Genomic DNA, 18774 nt, shown 5'->3' on the forward strand with positions numbered 1-18774 from the left:
ATAGACCCCCATTCTGCCCCACAGACCCCCAATTCTGCCCCACAGATCCCCCATTCCGCCCCATAGACCCCCATTCCGCCCCATAGATCCCCCATTCCGCCCCACAGATCGCCAATTCTGCCCCATAGACCCCCAATTCTGCCCCATAGATCCCCCATTCCGCCCCACAGACCCCCATTCTGCCCCATAGGTCCCCATTCTGCCCCACAGACCCCCATTCTGCCCCACAGACCCCCCATTCCGCCCCATAGACCCCCCATTCCGCCCCACAGATCCCCCATTCTGCCCCATAGACCCCTCTTTCTGCCCCACAGACCCCCATTCTGCCCCACAGACCCCCTCTCTGCCCCATAGACCCCTTTTTCTGCCCCATAGATCCCCCATTCCGCCCCACAGACCCTCATTCTTCCCCATAGACCGCTCTTTCTGCCCCACAGATCCCCCATTCTGCCCCACAGACCCCCAATTCTGCCCCATAAATCCCCCATTCCGCCCCATAGATCCCCATTCCGCCCCATCGATCCCCCATTCCGCCCCACAGATCCCCATTCCGCCCCACAGATCCCCATTTCTGCCCCACAGATCCCCCATTCTGCCCCATAGACCCCCATTCTGCCCCATAGATCCCTATTTCTGCCCCATAGATTCCTCATTCTGCCCCACAGACCCCTCATTCCGCCCCATAGACCCCCATTCCGCCCCATAGACCCCCAATTCTGCCCCATAGACCCCCCATTCTGCCCCATAGATCCCCTCTCTGCCCCATAGATCCCCCTCTCTGCCCCACAGACCCCCTCTCTGCCCCATAGATCCCCTCTCTGCCCCACAGATCCCCCATTCCGCCCCATAGATCCCCTCCCAGTCCCCCCAGTGTTTCCTCACCCTCGGGGGCGGCTCCAGCCCCGCCCCTCCCCTTCCTGCCCCCCAAGTTGGGGGTTCAAAAGGGGCTGCCCCATAGCGGGGGGGGGGGGGGGAACGGGACCCACAGCGACCCATAGCGACCCACAGCATGCACAGAGCCATCGGCAGCATCGGGGGGTGAGGGGGGGGTACGGGAGCGACTGGAGGGACTGGGAGGGGATCTATGGGGGCAGAATGGGGGTCTGTGGGCAGAAGGGAATGGGGATCTATAGGGCAGGAAGGGGGGATCTATGGGGCAGAATGAGGGTCTATGGGGCGGAATGGGGGGTCTATGGGGCAGAATGGGGGTCTGTGGAGCGGAATGGGGGTCTATGGGGCGGAGATGGGGGTCTATGGTGGCAAGAATGGGGGTCTGTGGGGCAGAATGGGGGATCCATGGGGCGGAATGTGGGGATCTATGGGCGGAATGGGGGGTCTATGGGGCGGAATGGGGGATCGATGGGGCGGAATGGGGGGTCTATGGGGCGGAATTGGGGGTCTGTGGGGCAGAATGGGGGATCTGTGGGGGGCAGAATGGGGGTCTATGGGGCAGAATGGGGGGATCTGTGGGGCGGAATGGGGGCACTGAGAGCAACTGGGAGGCAACTTATGGGGCCACTTATGGGGCAATGGGGCCACTTATGGGGCTACTTTATGGGGCTGAGGTGGCTATAGGGGTGGCAATGGGGCCACTTATGGGGCTGTGGGGCCACTTATGGGGGCAACTTATGGGGACAGGGGAGTGGCTATAGGGTGGCAGTGGGGCCACTTATGGGGCTGTTGGGGCCACTTATGGGGCTGCTTATGGGGCTTTGGGGACCACTTATGGCAATGGCGCCACTTATGGGCCACTTATGGGGCTGGAGGACCACTTATGGGGCAGTGGGGGTGGCTATAGGGTGGCAGTGGGGCAACTTATGGGGCACTTATGGGGCTGGAGGGCCACTTATGGGGCAACTTGTGGGGCTGAGGGTGGCTACTAGGGTGGCAATGGGGCCACTTATGGGGCAATGACCAGCCACTTATGGGCCACTTATGGGGCTACTTATGGGGCAGGGGGTGGCTATAAGGTGGCAATGGGGCCACTTATGGGGCAATGGCGCCACTTAGGGGCCACTTATGGGGCTGGAGGGCCACTTATGGGGCAACTTATGGGGCAGGGGGTGGCTATAGGGTGGCAATGGGGCCACTTATGGGGCAATGGTGCCACTTATGGGCCACTTATGGGGCTGGAGGACCACTTATGGGGCTACTTATGGGGCAGGGGGTGCCTATAGGGTGGCAAAGGGACCACTTATGGGGCTGGAAGGCCACTTACGGGGCTACTTATGGGGCTGTGGGGCCACTTATGGGGCTACTTATGGGGCTGAGGTGGCTATAGGGTGGCAATGGGGCCACTTATGGGGCTGTGGGGCAACTTATGGGGCTGCTTATGGGGCTGAGGGGCCACTTATGGGGCTGGAAGGCCACTTATGGGGCTGAAGGGCCACTTATGGGGCAACTTGTGGGGCAGGGGGTGGCTATAGGGTGGCAATGGGGCCACTTATGGGGCTGTGGGGCCACTTAGGGGGCTGTGGGGCCACTTATGGGGCAGCGTGAGGGGCCGTCCCCGTGCCGGGCGGTCACTTGTGGGTCACTGCCCCATAGATATGGGTCAAAGGGCGATCAAGGGGGGGGAGTGGAGGGGGGGGGGGGGGCAGTTGGGTCCAAAGTCCCCATTGACTTTAATGGAGGGAAGTGTGGGGGGGGAGGAGGCCTTTAACCCTTCGTTTCCTGCCCCATAGACGCCTCCTCCGCGCCCCACTGAGCAGAGGCCTTACCGGGGGTTCTGCCCCACACTTATGGGGCGCAGATTTGGCTTCGTTACCCCCTCCCGTCCGTCAGTTCGTGGAAGAAGGGATCGAACTTTGCCAACCCAGCGACGTCCATCTTTGCGATGGCTCCAAAGAAGAAGGGGAAGCGCTCATCGCTCTCCTGAGGGAACAGGGAGTCCTGCACCCCCTCCCCAAATATGACAATTGGTAAAAGGGGGGTCCCCAAAACCTGAAGACCCCCATGTACGGTACCCCAAAACCCACCCTGAGCCCCTCAGGGGTACCCCAAAACCTGACCCCCTTTCCTCCACAAAATGGAGTTTGGGCACCATTTTAAAGGAGTTGAATTTTGGGGTGAAAAAAGCACATTTTGGGGCTCTTTTGAGATAAGGAGTGAGGTGAGAGGGGGGTTATGAGGTAAAAGGGGGTCCCCAAAACCTGGAGACCCCCCTGTACAGCACCCCCAAACCCACCCTGAGCCCCTCAGGGGGACCCCAAAACCTGACCCCCTTCCTCCTCAAAATGGGGTTTGTGCACCATTTTAAAGGGGTCCCATTGTAGGTTGAAGGGATCCCAATTTGGGGTGAAAAAAGCACATTTTGGGGCTCTTTTGAGGTGGGGAGTGAGGTGAGAGGGGGGTTATGAGGTAAAAGGGGGTCCCCAAAACCTGGAGACCCCCATGTACGGTACCCCAAAACCTACCCTGAGCCCCTGAGGGGGACCCCAAAACCTGACCCCCTTCCTCCTTGAAATGGGGTTTGTGCACCATTTTAAAGGGGTCCCATTGTAGGTTGAAGGGATCCCAATTTGGGGTGAAAAAAGCACATTTTGGGGTTGTTTTGAGGCGGGGGGTGAGGTGAGAGGGGGTTTATGAGGTAAAAGGGGGTCCCCAAAACCTGGAGACCCCCCTGTACGGTACCCCAAAACCCACCCTGAGCCCCTCAGGGGGACCCCAAAACCTGACCCCCCCCTTCCTCCTCAAAATGGGGTTTGGGCACCATTTTAAAGGAGTTGCATTTTGGGGTGAAAAAAGCACATTTTGGGGTTCTTTTGAGGTGGGGAGTGAGGTGAGAGGGGGTTTATGAGGTAAAAGGGGGTCCCCAAAACGTGGAGACCCCCATGTACGGTACCCCAAAACCTACCCTGAGCCCCTCAGGGGGACCCCAAAACCTGAACCCCCTTTCCTCCTTGAAATGGGGTTTGGGCACCATTTTAAAGGAGTTGAATTTTGGGGTGAAAAAAGCACATTTTGGGGCTCTTTTGAGGTGGGGAGTGAGGTGAGAGGGGGGTTATGAGGTAAAAGGGGGTCCCCAAAACGTGGAGACCCCCATGTACGGTACCCCAAAACCCACCCTGAGCCCCTCAGGGGGACCCCAAAACCTGACCCCCCCCTTCCTTCTCAAAATGGGGTTTGGGCACCATTTTAAAGGGGTCCCATTTTGGGGTGAAAAAAGCACATTTTGGGGTTCTTTTGAGGCGGGGGGTGAGGTGAGAGGGGGTTTATGAGGTAAAAGGGGGTCCCCAAAACCTGGAGACCCCCCTGTACGGTACCCCAAAACCCACCCTGAGCCCTCAGGGCACCCCAAAACCTCACCTTGTTCCCCCTGGAGCCCTTAAAGGCGCCATTTTGGGTCCTTTGGTGCCATTTTGAGATCCTTTGGTGCCATTTTGAGGTTCTTTGCTGCCATTTTGAGGTCCTTTGGCGCCATTTTGAGGTCCTTTGGCGCCATTTTGGGTTCTTTGGTGCCATTTTGAGGTCCTTTGGTGCCATTTTGGGTCCTTTGGCGCCATTTTGAGGTCCTTTGATGCCATTTTGAGGTCCTTTGATGCCATTTTGGGTTCCATTGGTGCCACTTTGAGGTCCTTTGATGCCATTTTGAGGTCCTTTGGTGCCATTTTGAGGCACTTTGGCGCCATTTTGAGGTCCTTTGGTGCCATTTTGGGTCCTTTGATGCCATTTTGAGGTCCTTGATGCCATTTTGAGGTCCTTTGATGCCATTTTGAGGTTTTCCATTGGGCCACTTTGAGGTCCTTTGATGCCATTTTGAGGTCCTTTGGTGCCATTTTGAGTTCCTTTGGCGCCATTTTGAGGTACTTTGGTGCCATTTTGAGGTCCTTTGATGCCATTTTGAGGCACTTTGGTGCCATTTTGAGGTCCTTTGGTGCCATTTTGAGTTCCTTTGGTGCCATTTTGAGGTCCTTTGATGCCATTTTGGGTTCCATTGGTGCCACTTTGAGGTCCTTTGATGCCATTTTGAGGTCCTTTGGCGCCATTTTGAGGTCCTTTGTCGCCATTTTGAGGTCCTTTGGTGCCATTTTGAGGTCCTTTGATGCCATTTTGAGGCACTTTGGCGCCATTTTGAGGTCCTTTGGCGCCATTTTGAGTTCCTTTGGTGCCATTTTGAGGTCCTTTGATGCCATTTTGGGTCCTTTGGTGCCATTTTGAGGTCCTTTGGCGCCATTTTGAGTTCCTTTGGTGCCATTTTATGGTCCTTTGGTGCCATTTTGTGGTCCTTTGATGCCATTTTGAGTTCCTTTGGCGCCATTTTGGGTTCTTTGGCGCCATTTTGAGGCTCTTTGGCGCCATTTTGAGGCACTTTGATGCCATTTTGGGTCCTTTGGCGCCATTTTGAGGTCCTTTGATGCCATTTTGAGGTCCTTTGATGCCATTTTGGGTTCCATTGGTGCCACTTTGAGGTCCTTTGATGCCATTTTGAGGTCCTTTGGTGCCATTTTGAGGCACTTTGGCGCCATTTTGAGGTCCTTTGGTGCCATTTTGGGTCCTTTGATGCCATTTTGAGGTCCTTTGATGCCATTTTGGGTTCCATTGGTGCCACTTTGAGGTCCTTTGGCGCCATTTTGAGGTCCTTTGGTGCCATTTTGAGTTCCTTTGGCGCCATTTTGAGGTTCTTTGGCGCCATTTTGAAGTCCTTTGGTGCCATTTTGAGGTCCTTTGGTGCCATTTTGAGTTCCTTTGATGCCATTTTGAGGTCCTTTGGTGCCATTTTGAGTTCCTTTGGCGCCATTTTGAGGTCCTTTGGTGCCATTTTGAGGTCCTTTGGTGCCATTTTGAGGTCCTTTGGTGCCATTTTGTGGTCCTTTGATGCCATTTTGAGTTCCTTTGGCGCCATTTTGAGGCTCTTTGGCGCCATTTTGAGGCACTTTGATGCCATTTTGAGTTCCTTCGGTGCCATTTTGGGTCCTTTGGTGCCATTTTGAGATCCTTTGACGCCATTTTGAGGTACTTTGACGCCATTTTGGGTCCTTTGGCGCCATTTTGAGGTACTTTGACGCCATTTTGAGGTCCTTTGGCGCCATTTTGAGGTCCTTCGGCGCCATTTTGAGGTCCTTTGGCGCCATTTTGGGTTCTTTGGCGCCATTTTGAGATCCTTTGACGCCATTTTGAGGTACTTTGACGCCATTTTGGGTCCTTTGGCGCCATTTTGAGGTACTTTGACGCCATTTTGAGGTCCTTTGACGCCATTTTGAGGTCCTTTGGCGCCATTTTGAGATCCTTCGGCGCCATTTTGAGGTCCTTTGGCACCATTTTGAGGTACTTTGACGCCATTTTGAGGTCCTTTGGTGCCATTTTGAGTTCCTTTGCTGCCATTTTGAGTTCCTTTGATGCCATTTTGAGGTCCTTTGACGCCATTTTGAGGCACTTTGGCGCCATTTTGAGGCCCTTTGGCGCCATTTTGAGTTCCTTTGGCGCCATTTTGAGGTACTTTGGTGCCATTTTGAGGTCCTTTGGCGCCATTTTGAGTTCCTTTGGTGCCATTTTGAGGTCCTTTGTCGCCATTTTGAGGTCCTTTGGTGCCATTTTGAGGTCCTTTAGCGCCATTTTGATGTCCTTCGGCGCGCCATTTTGGGTCCTTTGGTGCCATTTTGAGGTCCTTTAGCGCCATTTTGAGGTCCTTTGGCGCCATTTTGGGTTCTTTGGCGCCATTTTGAGATCCTTTGACGCCATTTTGAGGTCCTTTGACGCCATTTTGAGGTCCTTTGGTGCCATTTTGAGATCCTTTGATGCCATTTTGAGGTCCTTTGACGCCATTTTGAGGCACTTTGGCGCCATTTTGAGGCCCTTTGGCGCCATTTTGAGTTCCTTTGGCGCCATTTTGAGGTACTTTGGTGCCATTTTGAGGTCCTTTGGCGCCATTTTGAGGTCCTTTGGCGCCATTTTGGGTCCTTTGGCGCCATTTTGAGGTACTTTGACGCCATTTTGAGGTACTTTGACGCCATTTTGGGGTTCTCTGGTGCCATTTTGGGGTGTCCCCCTCGCAGCTGGCTGGCGCGGACGGACCCCCGGGACGTGGCGCGTGTGGAGAGCCGTACGGTGTTGGTGACGGAGCGGGAGAGGGATTCGGTGCCCCCTGCGCCCCCCAACGGCGAACCCCAACTGGGGCGGTGGCTCAGCCCCAGCGCCATGGCCGAGGCCCAGCGGCAGCGCTTCCCCGGCTGCATGCGCGGTGCGGCGCCCCTCCCCCTTCCCAGAGAATTCCAGAGGGGCCCTACGAATCCCAGAGGGTCTACGGCAAAATTTCTGTGATTTACCGCAAAATTTCTGTGATTTGCTGCAAAATTTCTGTGATTTTCCACAAAATTTATGTGATTTACCGCAAAATTTCTGTGATTTTCCACAAATTTTCTGTGATTTCTGCAAATTTTCTGTGGTTTTCTGCAGAATTTCTGCGATTTCCACAAAATTTCTGTGATTTTCCACAAAATGTGAGGGATTTTCTCAAAATTTCAGTGATTTCTCACAAAGTTTTGGGGATTTTCTCAAAATTTCAGTGGTTTTCCTCAAAATTTCAGTGATTTTCCGCAAAATTCTAAGGGTTCTCTCAAAATTTCAGTGGTTTTCCTCAAAATTTCAGTGGTTTTCTGCAAAATTTCTGTGATTTTTCTGTAAAATTTCAGTGATTTTCTGCAAAATTATAGGGATTGTATCAAAATTTCAGTGATTTTCCACAAAATTCTATGGATTTTCTCAAAATTTCAGTGATTTTGGCAAAATTTCAGTCCTTTTTTCTCACAATTCTAATGATTTTCTCAATTTTTTTGTGAATTTCCACAAAATTTAAGGGATTTTATCAAAATTTCAGTGATTTTCTACAAATTTCCAGTGATTTCCTCCAAATTTTCCAAATTCTCTCCAAATTTCCCCAATTGCCAAATTCTCACCTAAATTCTCTCCCAATTTCCGCAGTTTCTGTAATTTCCCCAAATTCCCAATTTCCGTAATTCTTGCCTAAATTCTCTCCAAATTTCCACCAATTGTCAAATTCTTCCTAAATTCTCTCCAAATGTCCCCAATTTCTGTAATTTCCCCCGAATTCTCTCCCAACTTCCCCAATTTTCATAATTTCCCGGAATTCTCTCCAAATTTCCTCCAATTTTCATAATTCTGCCCGAATTCTCTCAAAATTTCCGTCAATTGTCAAATTCTCACCTAAATTCTCTCCCAATTGTCAAATTCTCACCCGAATCCTCTCCCAATTTCCCCCAATTTCATTAATTCCCCCAAATTCACTCCCAATTTCCTTAATTTCCCCAAATCCTCTCCCAATTCCCTTAATTCCCCCAAATTCTCTCTAAATTTCCTTAATTCCCCCCAAATTCTCTCTAAATTTCCTTAATTCCCCCCAAATCCTCTCCCAATTTCCTTAAATCCCCCCAAATTCCCTCCCAATTTCATTAAATCCCCCAAATTCTCTCCCAATTTCCTTAATTCTCCCCAAATTCTCTCTAAATTTCCTTAAATTCCCCCAAATTCTCTCTAAATTTCCTTAATTTCCCCCAAATCCTCTCCCAATTTCCTTAAATTCCCCCCAAATCCTCTCCCAATTCCATTAATTCCCCCAAATCCTCTCCCAATTTCCTTAAATTCCCCCAAACTCTCTCCCAATTTCCTTAAATTCCCCCAAATTCTCTCCCAATTCCATTAAATTCCCCCAAATCCTCTCCCAATTTCCTTAAATTCCCCCAAATTCTCTCTAAATTTTGTTAAATTCCCCGAAATTCTCTCTAAGTTTCCTTAATTCCCCCAAATTCTCTCTAAATTTTGTTAAATTCCCCAAAATTCTCTCCAAATTTCGTTAAATTCCCCCAAATTCTCTCTAAATTTCGTTAAATTCCCCCAAATTCTCTCTAAATTTCCTTAATTCCCCCCAAATTCTCTCCAAATTTCGTTAAATTCCCCCAAATTCTCTCTAAATTTCGTTAATTCCCCCAAATTCTCTCTAAATTTCGTTAATTCCCCCCAATTCTCTCCGCATTCCCTTGATTCCCGCCCGCATTCCGTCGGCTCTCCCCGCAGGCCGCCGGCTGTTTGTGATCCCGTTCCGGATGGGCCCCGCGGGCTCGGCGCTGGCGAGAGCCGCCGTCCAGCTCACCGACTCGGCCTACGTGGCGGCGTCCATGCGCATCATGACCCGCGTCGGCTCCGACGTTCTCCCGGACCTCCGCCACGGAGACTTCGTCCGATGCCTCCATTCCGTGGGGCGCTCCCAGACGCACTCCGGTGACGCTCGCGCTCTCCTCTCCGCAAATCCCAACTCTTATCCCAACTTTTATCCCCTTTTTTATCCCTTTTCCCCCTTTTTATCCCTCTTTTCCCCTTTTTATCCCTCTTTTCCCCCATTTATCCCTCTTTTCCCCCTTTTTATCCCTCTTTTCCCCCATTTATCCCTCTTTTCCCCCTTTTTATCCCTCTTTTCCCCCTTTTTATCCCTCTTTCCTCCCTTTTTTATCCCTCTTCCCCCTTTTTTATCCCTCTTTTCCCCTTTTTATTCCCTCTTTTCCCCCTTTTTATCCCTCTTTTCTCCCTTTTTTATCCCTTTTCCCCCTTTTATCCCTCTTTTCCCCTTTTTATCCCCCTTTTCCTCCTTTTAATTCGCCTTTTCCCCCTTTTTATCCCTCTTTTCCCCATTTTATTCACATTTCCCCCATTTTATTTCTCTTTTCCCCCTTTTTAGTCCTCTTTTTCCCCTTTTAATTCCCCTTTTCCCCTTTTTATCCCCATTTCCCCCTCTTTTATCCCCCTTCTCCCATATTTATTCCCATTTTCCACCTTTTTATCCCCCTTTTCCCCCATTTTATCCTTCTTTTATCCCTTTTTCCCTTTTAATTCCCCTTTTCCCCCTTTTTATTCCCCTTTCCCCCTTTTTATCCCCATTTCCCCCCTTTTATCCCCCTTTTCCCCCTATTTATTCCCCTTTTCCCCTTTTTATCCCTCTTTTCCCCTTTGATCCCTTTTTCCCCCCTTTTTATTCCCTTTTCCCCATTTTATCCCTATTTCCCCGTTTTATCCCCCTTTTCCCATATTTATTCCCATTTTCCCCATTTTATCCCCTTTTCCCCGTATTTATCCCCTTTTCCCCCGTTTTCTCCCCCTTTTATCCCTCTTTTCCCCCTTTTCTCCCTCTTTTCCCCATTTTTATCCCTCTTCTCCATTTTTACCCCAATTTTCCTTCTTTTATCCCCACTTTCCCTCTTTTAATCCCTTTTAACCCCTTTTATGCCACTTTTAACCCCTTTTCTCTCCCCCTTTTCTTCCATTTTAACCCCTTTTTGCCATTTTCCTCCCACTTTTAACCCATTTTCTCCCCTTTTATGCCACTTTTTGCCCCTTTTCTCCCATTTTTACTCCTTTTAATCCCTTTTCTCCCCTTTTTAACCCATTTTCTGCCATTTTAACCCCTTTTATGCCACTTTTCTGCCCATTTTAACCCCTTTCCCCCCCTTTTAACCCCTTTTATGCCATTTTAACCTCTTTTAACCCCTTTAAAGCCACTTTTCTCTGCCCCCTTTTAACCCCTTTTCTCCCCTTTTAACCCCTTTAGTGCCACCTTTTGCCCATTTTAACCCCTTCTCTGCCACTTTTAACCCATTTTCTGCCATTTTAACCCCTTTTATGCCACTTTTTTGCCCCTTTTCCTCCCATTTTAAACCCCTTTTAACCCATTTTATGCCATTTTCTTCCCCTTTTATACCCCTTTTCTCCCCCATTTTAACCCCTTTTCTCCCCTTTTAACCCCTTTTATGCCATTTTAACCTCTTTTAAAAACCCCTTTAATGCCACTTTTAACCCCTTTTAACCCCTTTTCTCCCCTTTTAACCCCTTCTCTCCCCCTTTTCCCCTTTAATGCCCCTTTTAACCCCTTTTCTCCCCCTTTTAACCCCTTTTCTCCCCCTTTTAACCCCTTCTCTCCCCTTTTAACCCCTTAATGCCCCTTTTAAACCCCTTTTCTCCCCCCTTTTAACCCCTTTAATGCCCCTTTTAACCCCTTTTCTCCCCCTTTTAACCCCTTTTCTCCCCCTTTTAACCCCTTTAATGCCCCTTTTAACCCCTTTTCTCCCCCTTTAAACCCCTTTAATGCCCTTTTAACCCCTTTTCCTCCCCCTTTTAACCCCTTTAATGCCCCTTTTAACCCCTTCTCTCCCCTTTTAACCCCTTTAATGCCCCTTTTAAAACCCTTTTCTCCCCCTTTTAACCCCTTTTCTCCCCTTTTAACCCCTTCTCTCCCCCTTTTAACCCCTTTTCTCCCCTTTTAACCCCTTTAATGCCCCTTTTAACCCCTTTTCTCCCCCTTTTAAACCCCTTTTCTCCCCCTTTTAACCCCTTTTCTCTCCCTTTTAACCCCATTTTAACCCCTTCTCTCCCCCTTTTCTCCCCTTTTAACCCCATTTTATGCCCTTTTCCCGCTCTTTTTCCCGGCAGAGGGCGTCGGAGCGCGTGGCCGTGCGATCCGGAGCGGACGCTGATCGCTCACCTTCCGGAGGAGCTGCGCGTGGTCTCCTACGGCAGCGGCTACGGCGGCAATTCCCTCCTGGGCAAGAAGTGCCTGGCGCTGCGCATCGCCTCCCGCATGGCCCGCGACCAGGGCTGGCTCGCCGAGCACATGCTGGTCACCCGGAAACGGGCCGGAAACGGGCGGAAGTGGGGGGAAACGGGGGGAAATGGGGGGAAATGGGGGAAAACGGGAGAAAATGGGGGGAAACGGGGAGAAAATGGGCGGATATGGGGAAATGGGCCGGAAATGGGGGAAAAGGGGGAGAAATAGGCGGAAGTGGGGCGGAAGTGGGGAGGAAATGGGGTTAAAGGGAGAAAATGGGGAGAAATGGGGAAAAACTGGGAGAAAATGGGCGGATATGGGGAGAAATGGGGAGAAAATGGGGGAAATGGGGAGAAAATGGGGGGAAATGGGGAGGAAATGGGGCGGAAGTGGGGCAGAAATGGGGAAATGGGGGAAAACAGGGAGAAAATGGGGAGAAAATGGAGGGAAATGGGGAAATGGGGAGAAAATGGGGGAAATGGGGAAAATGGGGGGAAAAGGGGGAGGAATGGGGGGAAATGGGGAGGAATGGGGTGGAAATGGGGGAATGGGGGGAAATGAGGGGAAATGGGGAGAAAGGGGGAGAAAATGGGGAGAAAATGGGGGGAAATGGGGAGGAATGGGGGGAAAAGGGGGGAAATGGGGAGAAAAGGGGGAGAAAATGGGGGAAAAGGGGGGGAAATGGGGAGGAAATGGGGAGAAATGGGGGGAAATGGGGAGGAATGGGGAGAAAATGGGGGAAAAGGGGAGAAATGGGGAGGAAATGGGGGGAAATGGGGAGAAATGGGGAGAAAAGGGGGAAATGGGGGGAAAGGGGGGGGAAATGGGGAGGAAATGGGGGGAAATGGGAAGAAAATGGGGGGAAAATGGGGGAAAAGGGGGGAAATGGGGAGGGGAGAAGGGGGGAAAATGGGGAGAAAATGGGGGGAAATGGGGGGAAATGGGGGAAAAGGGAGGGAAATGGGAGGGGAAGTGGGGAAAAGGGAGGAAAATGATGGGAAATGGAGGGGAATTGGGGGAAATTGGGGAAAATGGGGGAAATTGGGGGAAAATGGGGGGAAATGGTGGGAAATGGGGTGGAAATGTTGGGGTGCTGAGGGCGGTGTGCGTTGCGGCAGATCCTGGGCGTGACGTCTCCGAGCGGTCGGAAGCACTACGTGGCGGCCGCCTTCCCCAGCGCCTGCGGCAAAACCAACCTGGCCATGATGCGCCCGGCGCTGCCCGGCTGGAGCGTCCACTGCGTCGGCGACGACATCGCCTGGATGAAGTTCGACGACGACGGTGACCCGACGCCCCCTGCGCCGCCTCCAGACAGACGCATTGCCTTCAAAATCTCCACATTTTTCTTCAAATTTCCAAATTTTTCTTCAAATTTTCAAAATTTTCTTAAAATTTCGAAATTTTTCTCCAAAATTTTGAAACTTTTCTTAAAATTTCAAATTTTTTCTTCAAAATTTTGAAATTTTTCTTCAAAATTCTAAAATTTTTCTTCAAATTTCAAAGTTTTTCTTCAAAATTTCAAAAATTTTTCTTCAAAATTTCAAAAATTTCTTAAAAATTTTGATTTTTTTGCTCAAAATTTGGAAAATTTTCTTCAAAATTTCAAAAATTTCTTAAGAATTTCAAAATGCCTTTAAAATTTTGATTTTTTTTCTTAAAAATTCTGACCTTTTTCTTCAAAATTTCAAAAATTTTTAAGAATTTCAAAATGCCTTTAAAATTTTGATTTTTTTCCTTCAAAATTTGGAAATTTTTCTTCAAAATTTCAAAAATTTCTTAAGAACTTCAAAAATTTCTATAAAATTTTGATTTTTCTTTCAAAATTTCTTCAAAAATTCAAATTTTCTTCAAAATTTTGACATTTTTTCTTCAAAATTTTGACATTTTTCTTCAAAATTTCAAGTTTTCTTCAAAACTTTTGTTTTTCCCTTCAAAATTTCCTTCATAATTTCAACTATTTCCTTCAAAATTTCCAAATTTTCCTTCAAAGTTTCCAAATTTCCTTCAAAGTTTCCAAATTTCCTTCAAACGTTTCAACATTTCCTTCCACATTTCCAAATTTTCTTCCAAAGTTTCAAAGTTTTCTTGCAATTCCCTCAAATTCGCCCCAATTTCCTTCAAATTCACCCCAATTTTCTCCAATTCCCTCCAAATTTTCTCCAATTCCCTTCAAACTTTCTCCAATTCCCCTCAGTTCCCTCCAAATTCCCTCCAAATTCCTTCCAATTCCCTCCAAATTCGCTCCCATTTCCTTCAAATTTCCTCCAATTCCCTTTTCATTCTCTCCAATTCCCTTCAAATTCACTCAATTTTTCTCCAATTCCCTCCAATTCCCTTCAAATTTTCTCCAATTCTCTTCTAATTTTCTCCAATTTCCTTCAAACTCACTCCAATTTTCTCCATTTCTCTCCAATTCCCTCCAATTTCCTTCAAATTCACTCCAATTCCCTCCAAATTTTCTCCAATTCCCTTCAAATTCTCTCCAATTCTCTCCAATTTCCTTCAAATTCACTCCAATTCCCTCCAAATTTTCTCCAATTTCCTTCAAATTCACTCCAATTTTCTCCAATTGCCTCCAATTCCCTTCTAATTTTCTCCAAATTTCTCCAAATTCACTCCAAATTTCTCCAATTTCCTTCAAATTCACTCCAATTCACTCCATTTCTCTCCAATTTTCTCCAAATTCACTCCAATTTTCTCCAAATTCACTCCAATTTTCTCCGATTTTCTCCAAATTCACTCCAATTTTCTCCAATTCCCTTCAAATTCACTCCAATTTTCTCCAAATTCACTCCAATTTTCTCCAAATTTCTCCAAATTCACTCCAAATTTCTCCAATTTTCTCCAAATTTCTCTGATTCCCTCCAATTCCCTCCGGATTCCCTCCGGATTCCCTCCAATCCCGTTTGTCCCCCCGTTGCAGGCGTCCTTCGCGCCATCAACCCGGAGCGGGGTTTCTTCGGAGTGGCTCCGGGGACGTCGGAGCGCACCAACGCCGCCGCCATGGCGGCCGTGCGCCGCGATACGCTCTTCACCAACGTGGGGCTGCGCAGCGACGGAGCTCCGTTCTGGGAGGGACTCGAGGATCAACTCTCGCCCGGAACCACTCTCACCGATTGGCGCGGGCGCCCCTGGAGCCCCGGTGAGCGCCCGACCCACAGCTGCCCCATAACCGCCCCTCTGCCCCATAGCGACCTCCTCACACCCCATAACTACGTCTCATTGCCCCATAACCACCTCCAAAGAGCTCCAGAACCGCCTTTTGAACCCCCCTGAGATGCCTCCTAAGGGTTCTCCTGCCCCATAACCACCTCCTCCTGCCCCATAACCACCTCTCTGCCCCATAACTACACCCCTCTGCCCCATAAGTACCTCCTCAGACCCCATAACTACGTCTCATTGCCCCATAACCGCCTCCAATGACCTCCAGAACCCCCTCTGGAACCCCCCTGAGATGCCTCCTAAGGGTTCTTCTGCCCCATAACCACCTCCTCCTGCCCCATAACCACCTCTCTGCCCCATAACTACACCCCTCTGCCCCATAAGTCCCTCCTCAGACCCCATAACCGCCTCCAACGACCTCCAGAACCCCCTCCAGAACCCTCCTGAGATGCCTCCTAAGGGTTCTTCTGCCCCCTAAGTGGGTCCTCCTGCCCCATAGCCGCCCCCTAACCCCTGGCCCCGCCCCTTTTTTCCCCCCCAGGCTCCGCCCACCCCTGCGCTCACCCCAACTCTCGTTTCTGCTCTCCGGCCGCGAATTGTCCATCCATGGATCCATCGTGGGAGGACCCTCGCGGTGTCCCCATCGACGCCATTATCTTCGGAGGACGTCGTCCGGAAGGTGAAGGCCACGCCCACTTCCGCTGGGGGCGGCCATCTTGGGTCATGTGACCCAGCGGTGACCCCCATGTGTCTCTGTTTTAGGGGTCCCGTTGGTCTACGAGGCCTTCGGGTGGCAACATGGCGTCTTCGTGGGCAGCGCCATGAGGAGCGAAGCCACGGCGGCCGCCGAGCACACCGGTACCGACCTCCTCCTGACCCACAGCCGCCCCCCGGACCCATAGCGGCCTCCTCACGCCCCATAGCTACGTCTCCTTGACCCAGAACCGCCTCCATTGACCTCCAGAACCTCCTCCTGAACCCTCCTGAGATGCCTCCTAAGGGTTCTTCTGCCCCATAAGGAGGTCCTCCTGCCCATAACCACCTCCAGACCCCATAACTATGTCCTTCTGACCCATAACTACGTCTCGGTGCCCCATAAGCGCCTCCAAAGAGCTCCAGAACCTCCTCATGAAGCCCCCTGAGATGCCTCCTAATGGTTCTCCTGCCCCATAACCACCTCCTCCTGCCCCATAACCACCCCCAAACCCCATAACTCCACCCCAGACCCCATAACTACCTCTCATTACCCCATAACTCCATCCATTGACCTCCATCACCTCCACCCGAACCCCCCTTAGATGCCTCCTAACCCCTTTCCAGCCCCATAACCGCCTCCAAACCCCATAACTCCACCCCCAGACCCCATAACTACGTCTCATTACCCCATAACTCCATCCATTGACCTCCATCGCCTCCTCCCGAACCCCCCTTAGATGCCTCCTAACGGATCTCCAGCCCCATAACCACCTCCTACTGCCCCATAACCACCCCCAAACCCCATAACTCCACCCCCAGACCCCATAACTACCTCTCATTGCCCCATAACTCCATCCATTGACCTCCATCGCCTCCTCCCAAACCCCCCTTAGATGCCTCCTAACCCCTTTCCAGCCCCATAACCACCTCCTCCTGCCCCATAACCACCTCCAAACCCCATAACTCCACCCCCAGACCCCATAACTACCTCCTCCCACCCCATAACTCCATCCATTGACCACCATCACCTCCACCCAAACCCCCCTTAGATGCCTCCTAACCCCTTTCCAGCCTCATAAAGAGGTCCTATCACCCCATAAGGAGGTCCTCCTGCCCCATAACCACCTCCAAACCCCATAACTCCACCCCCAAACCCCATAACTACCTCCTCCCACCCCATAACTCCATCCATTGACCTCCATCACCTCTACCCAAACCCCCCTTAGATGCCTCCTAACGGTTCTCCTGCCCCATAATGAGGTTCTCCTGCCTCATAACCACCCCCAAACCCCATAACTCCACCCCCAAACCCCATAACTACGTCTCATTCCCCCATAACCGCCTTCAAAGAGCTCCATCACCTCCTCCCGAACCCCCCTTAGATGCCTCCTAACGGTTCTCCAGCCCCCTAAGGAGGTCCTCTCGCCCGTCCAGGCCGGCGCCTCCTCCACGACCCCTTTGCCATGCGCCCTTTCTTCGGCTACAACGCCGGGCGTTACCTCTCGCATTGGTTGTCCATGTCCCACCGGAGCGGCGTCCGCCTGCCGCGTATCTTCCACGTCAATTGGTTCCTCCGTGACCCTTCGGGGCGATTCCGTTGGCCGGGATTCGGCCACAACGCTCGCGTCCTGGCTTGGATCTGCAGTCGGGTGGAAGGAGAAGACAACGCCCGCGAGATGCCCTTCGGTTTAATCCCCCGCGAAGGAGCTTTGGATCTCCGAGGACTTCCGGAGGTCTCCTACGAAGACCTTTTCCCGCTCGATCGGAGCTTCTGGGAAGGTGAAAGCAAAGAGTTGAGGAGATACTACGAAGAGAACTTTGGAGAAGACCTTCCGCGAGAGGTCCTGGAGGAGCTCGAGGCGTTGGAGGAGAGGATCCGGAAGATCTGAGGACCACCAGGAGAGCGCCGGGGGCCTTCGGGGGGCGCTTGGAGGGCATCAGAGGGCTTCGAGGACCTCTTGGAGGGCTTCAAAGAGCTCTGTGGACCTCTTGAAGGTCATCAAAGGGCTCTGTGGACCACTTGGAGGTCATCAAAGAGGATCAGTGACCACTTGGAGGTCATCAAAGGGCTCTGTGGACCTCTTGGAGGTCATCAAAGGGCTTTGTGGACCTCTTGGAGGTCATCAAAGGGCTCTGTGGACCACTTTTGAGGGAATTAATGAAGTTTTGAGGGGAATTGATGAAATTTTGAGGGAAATTAATGACATTTTGAGGGAATTAATGAAATTCTGAAGGAATTAATGAAATTTTGAGGGAAATTCATGAAATTTTGAGGGAAATTAATGAAGTTTGAGGGAATTAATGAAATTTTGAGGAAATTAATGAAGTTTTGAGGGAATTCATAAAATTTTGAGGAAATTAATGAAGTTTTGAGAGAAATTCATGAAATTTTGAGGGAAATTAATGAAGTTTTGAGGGAATTAATGAAATTTTCAGGGAAATTGATGAAGTTTTGAGGAAATTATTGAAATTCTGAAGGAATTAATGAAGTTTTGAGGGAAATTAATGAAATTCTGAAGGAATTAATGAAGTTTTGAGGGAAATTAGTGAAAAATTTCAGAAAATTAATGAAATTCTGAGGGAATTAATGAGATTTTGAGGGAATTAATGAAATTTTTAGAGAATTCATGAAATTTTGAGGAAATTAATGAAATTTTTAGAGAATTCATGAAATTTTGAGGAAATTAATGAAATTTTGAGGGAAAATAATGAAATTTTGAGGGAATTCATGAAATTTTGAGGGGAATTAATGAAATTTTGAGGGAATTAATGAAATTTTGAGGGAATTAATGAAGTTTTGAGGGAATTAATGAACTTTTGAGGGAAAAGCATGAAAAATTTGAGGAAATTAATGTTATTCTGGGAGGGGAATTCACTGAAATTCTGAGGGAATTTGTGACAATTTTGTGAGGGAAATTCATGAGATTTTGAGGGAAATCGATGAAAAAAATGGAGGAAATCAATGAAAACTTTGTGAGGGAAATTTGTGACCAAAAAATGGAGGAAATCGGCGAAATTTTGGAGCAAATTCATGAAATTTGGAGCAAATTATGAAATTTTGAGCAAATTCATGAAATTTGGAGCAAATCTATGAAATTTTGAGTAAATCCATGAAATGTCGCCATCTTGGCCGCCATCTTGGTTGGCCGCCATCTTGCTTACCCGCCATCTTGGTTGGCCGCCATCTTGCTCATCCACCAACTTGGAAGCCGCCACTTTGCTTGTCAGCCATCTTTGGTCATCAGCCATCTTGGAAGCCGCCATCTTGCCCGTCAGCCATCTTGGAAGCCGCCATCTTGCCTGTCAGCCATCTTGTTCCTCCTCTACCTCGGAGCAATAAAGGCGACCCCTTCGTTAGAGGGGTCACA

At 49.8% G+C, this 18774-nt stretch overlaps 1 protein-coding gene across 1 annotated transcript; it reads left to right on the forward strand.

Annotated features, from left to right (window-relative positions):
* The first annotated feature begins 886 nt into the window (after nt 1–886).
* Nucleotides 887–17561, forward strand: LOC128850145 (phosphoenolpyruvate carboxykinase [GTP], mitochondrial-like). The gene is made up of 10 exons (XM_054053122.1): nt 887–1038; nt 2685–2921; nt 6996–7180; nt 9031–9243; nt 11436–11620; nt 12667–12829; nt 14472–14690; nt 15252–15389; nt 15473–15568; nt 16841–17561. The coding sequence occupies exons 1-10, from the start codon at nt 1010–1012 to the stop codon at nt 17293–17295; spliced, it is 1920 nt and encodes a 639-aa protein (XP_053909097.1). The 5' UTR covers nt 887–1009; the 3' UTR covers nt 17296–17561.
* Nucleotides 17562–18774: the final 1213 nt, after the last annotated feature.

The sequence above is a fragment of the Cuculus canorus genome, chromosome 39 (assembly GCF_017976375.1).
Source record: "Cuculus canorus isolate bCucCan1 chromosome 39, bCucCan1.pri, whole genome shotgun sequence".
NCBI lineage: Eukaryota > Metazoa > Chordata > Aves > Cuculiformes > Cuculidae > Cuculus > Cuculus canorus.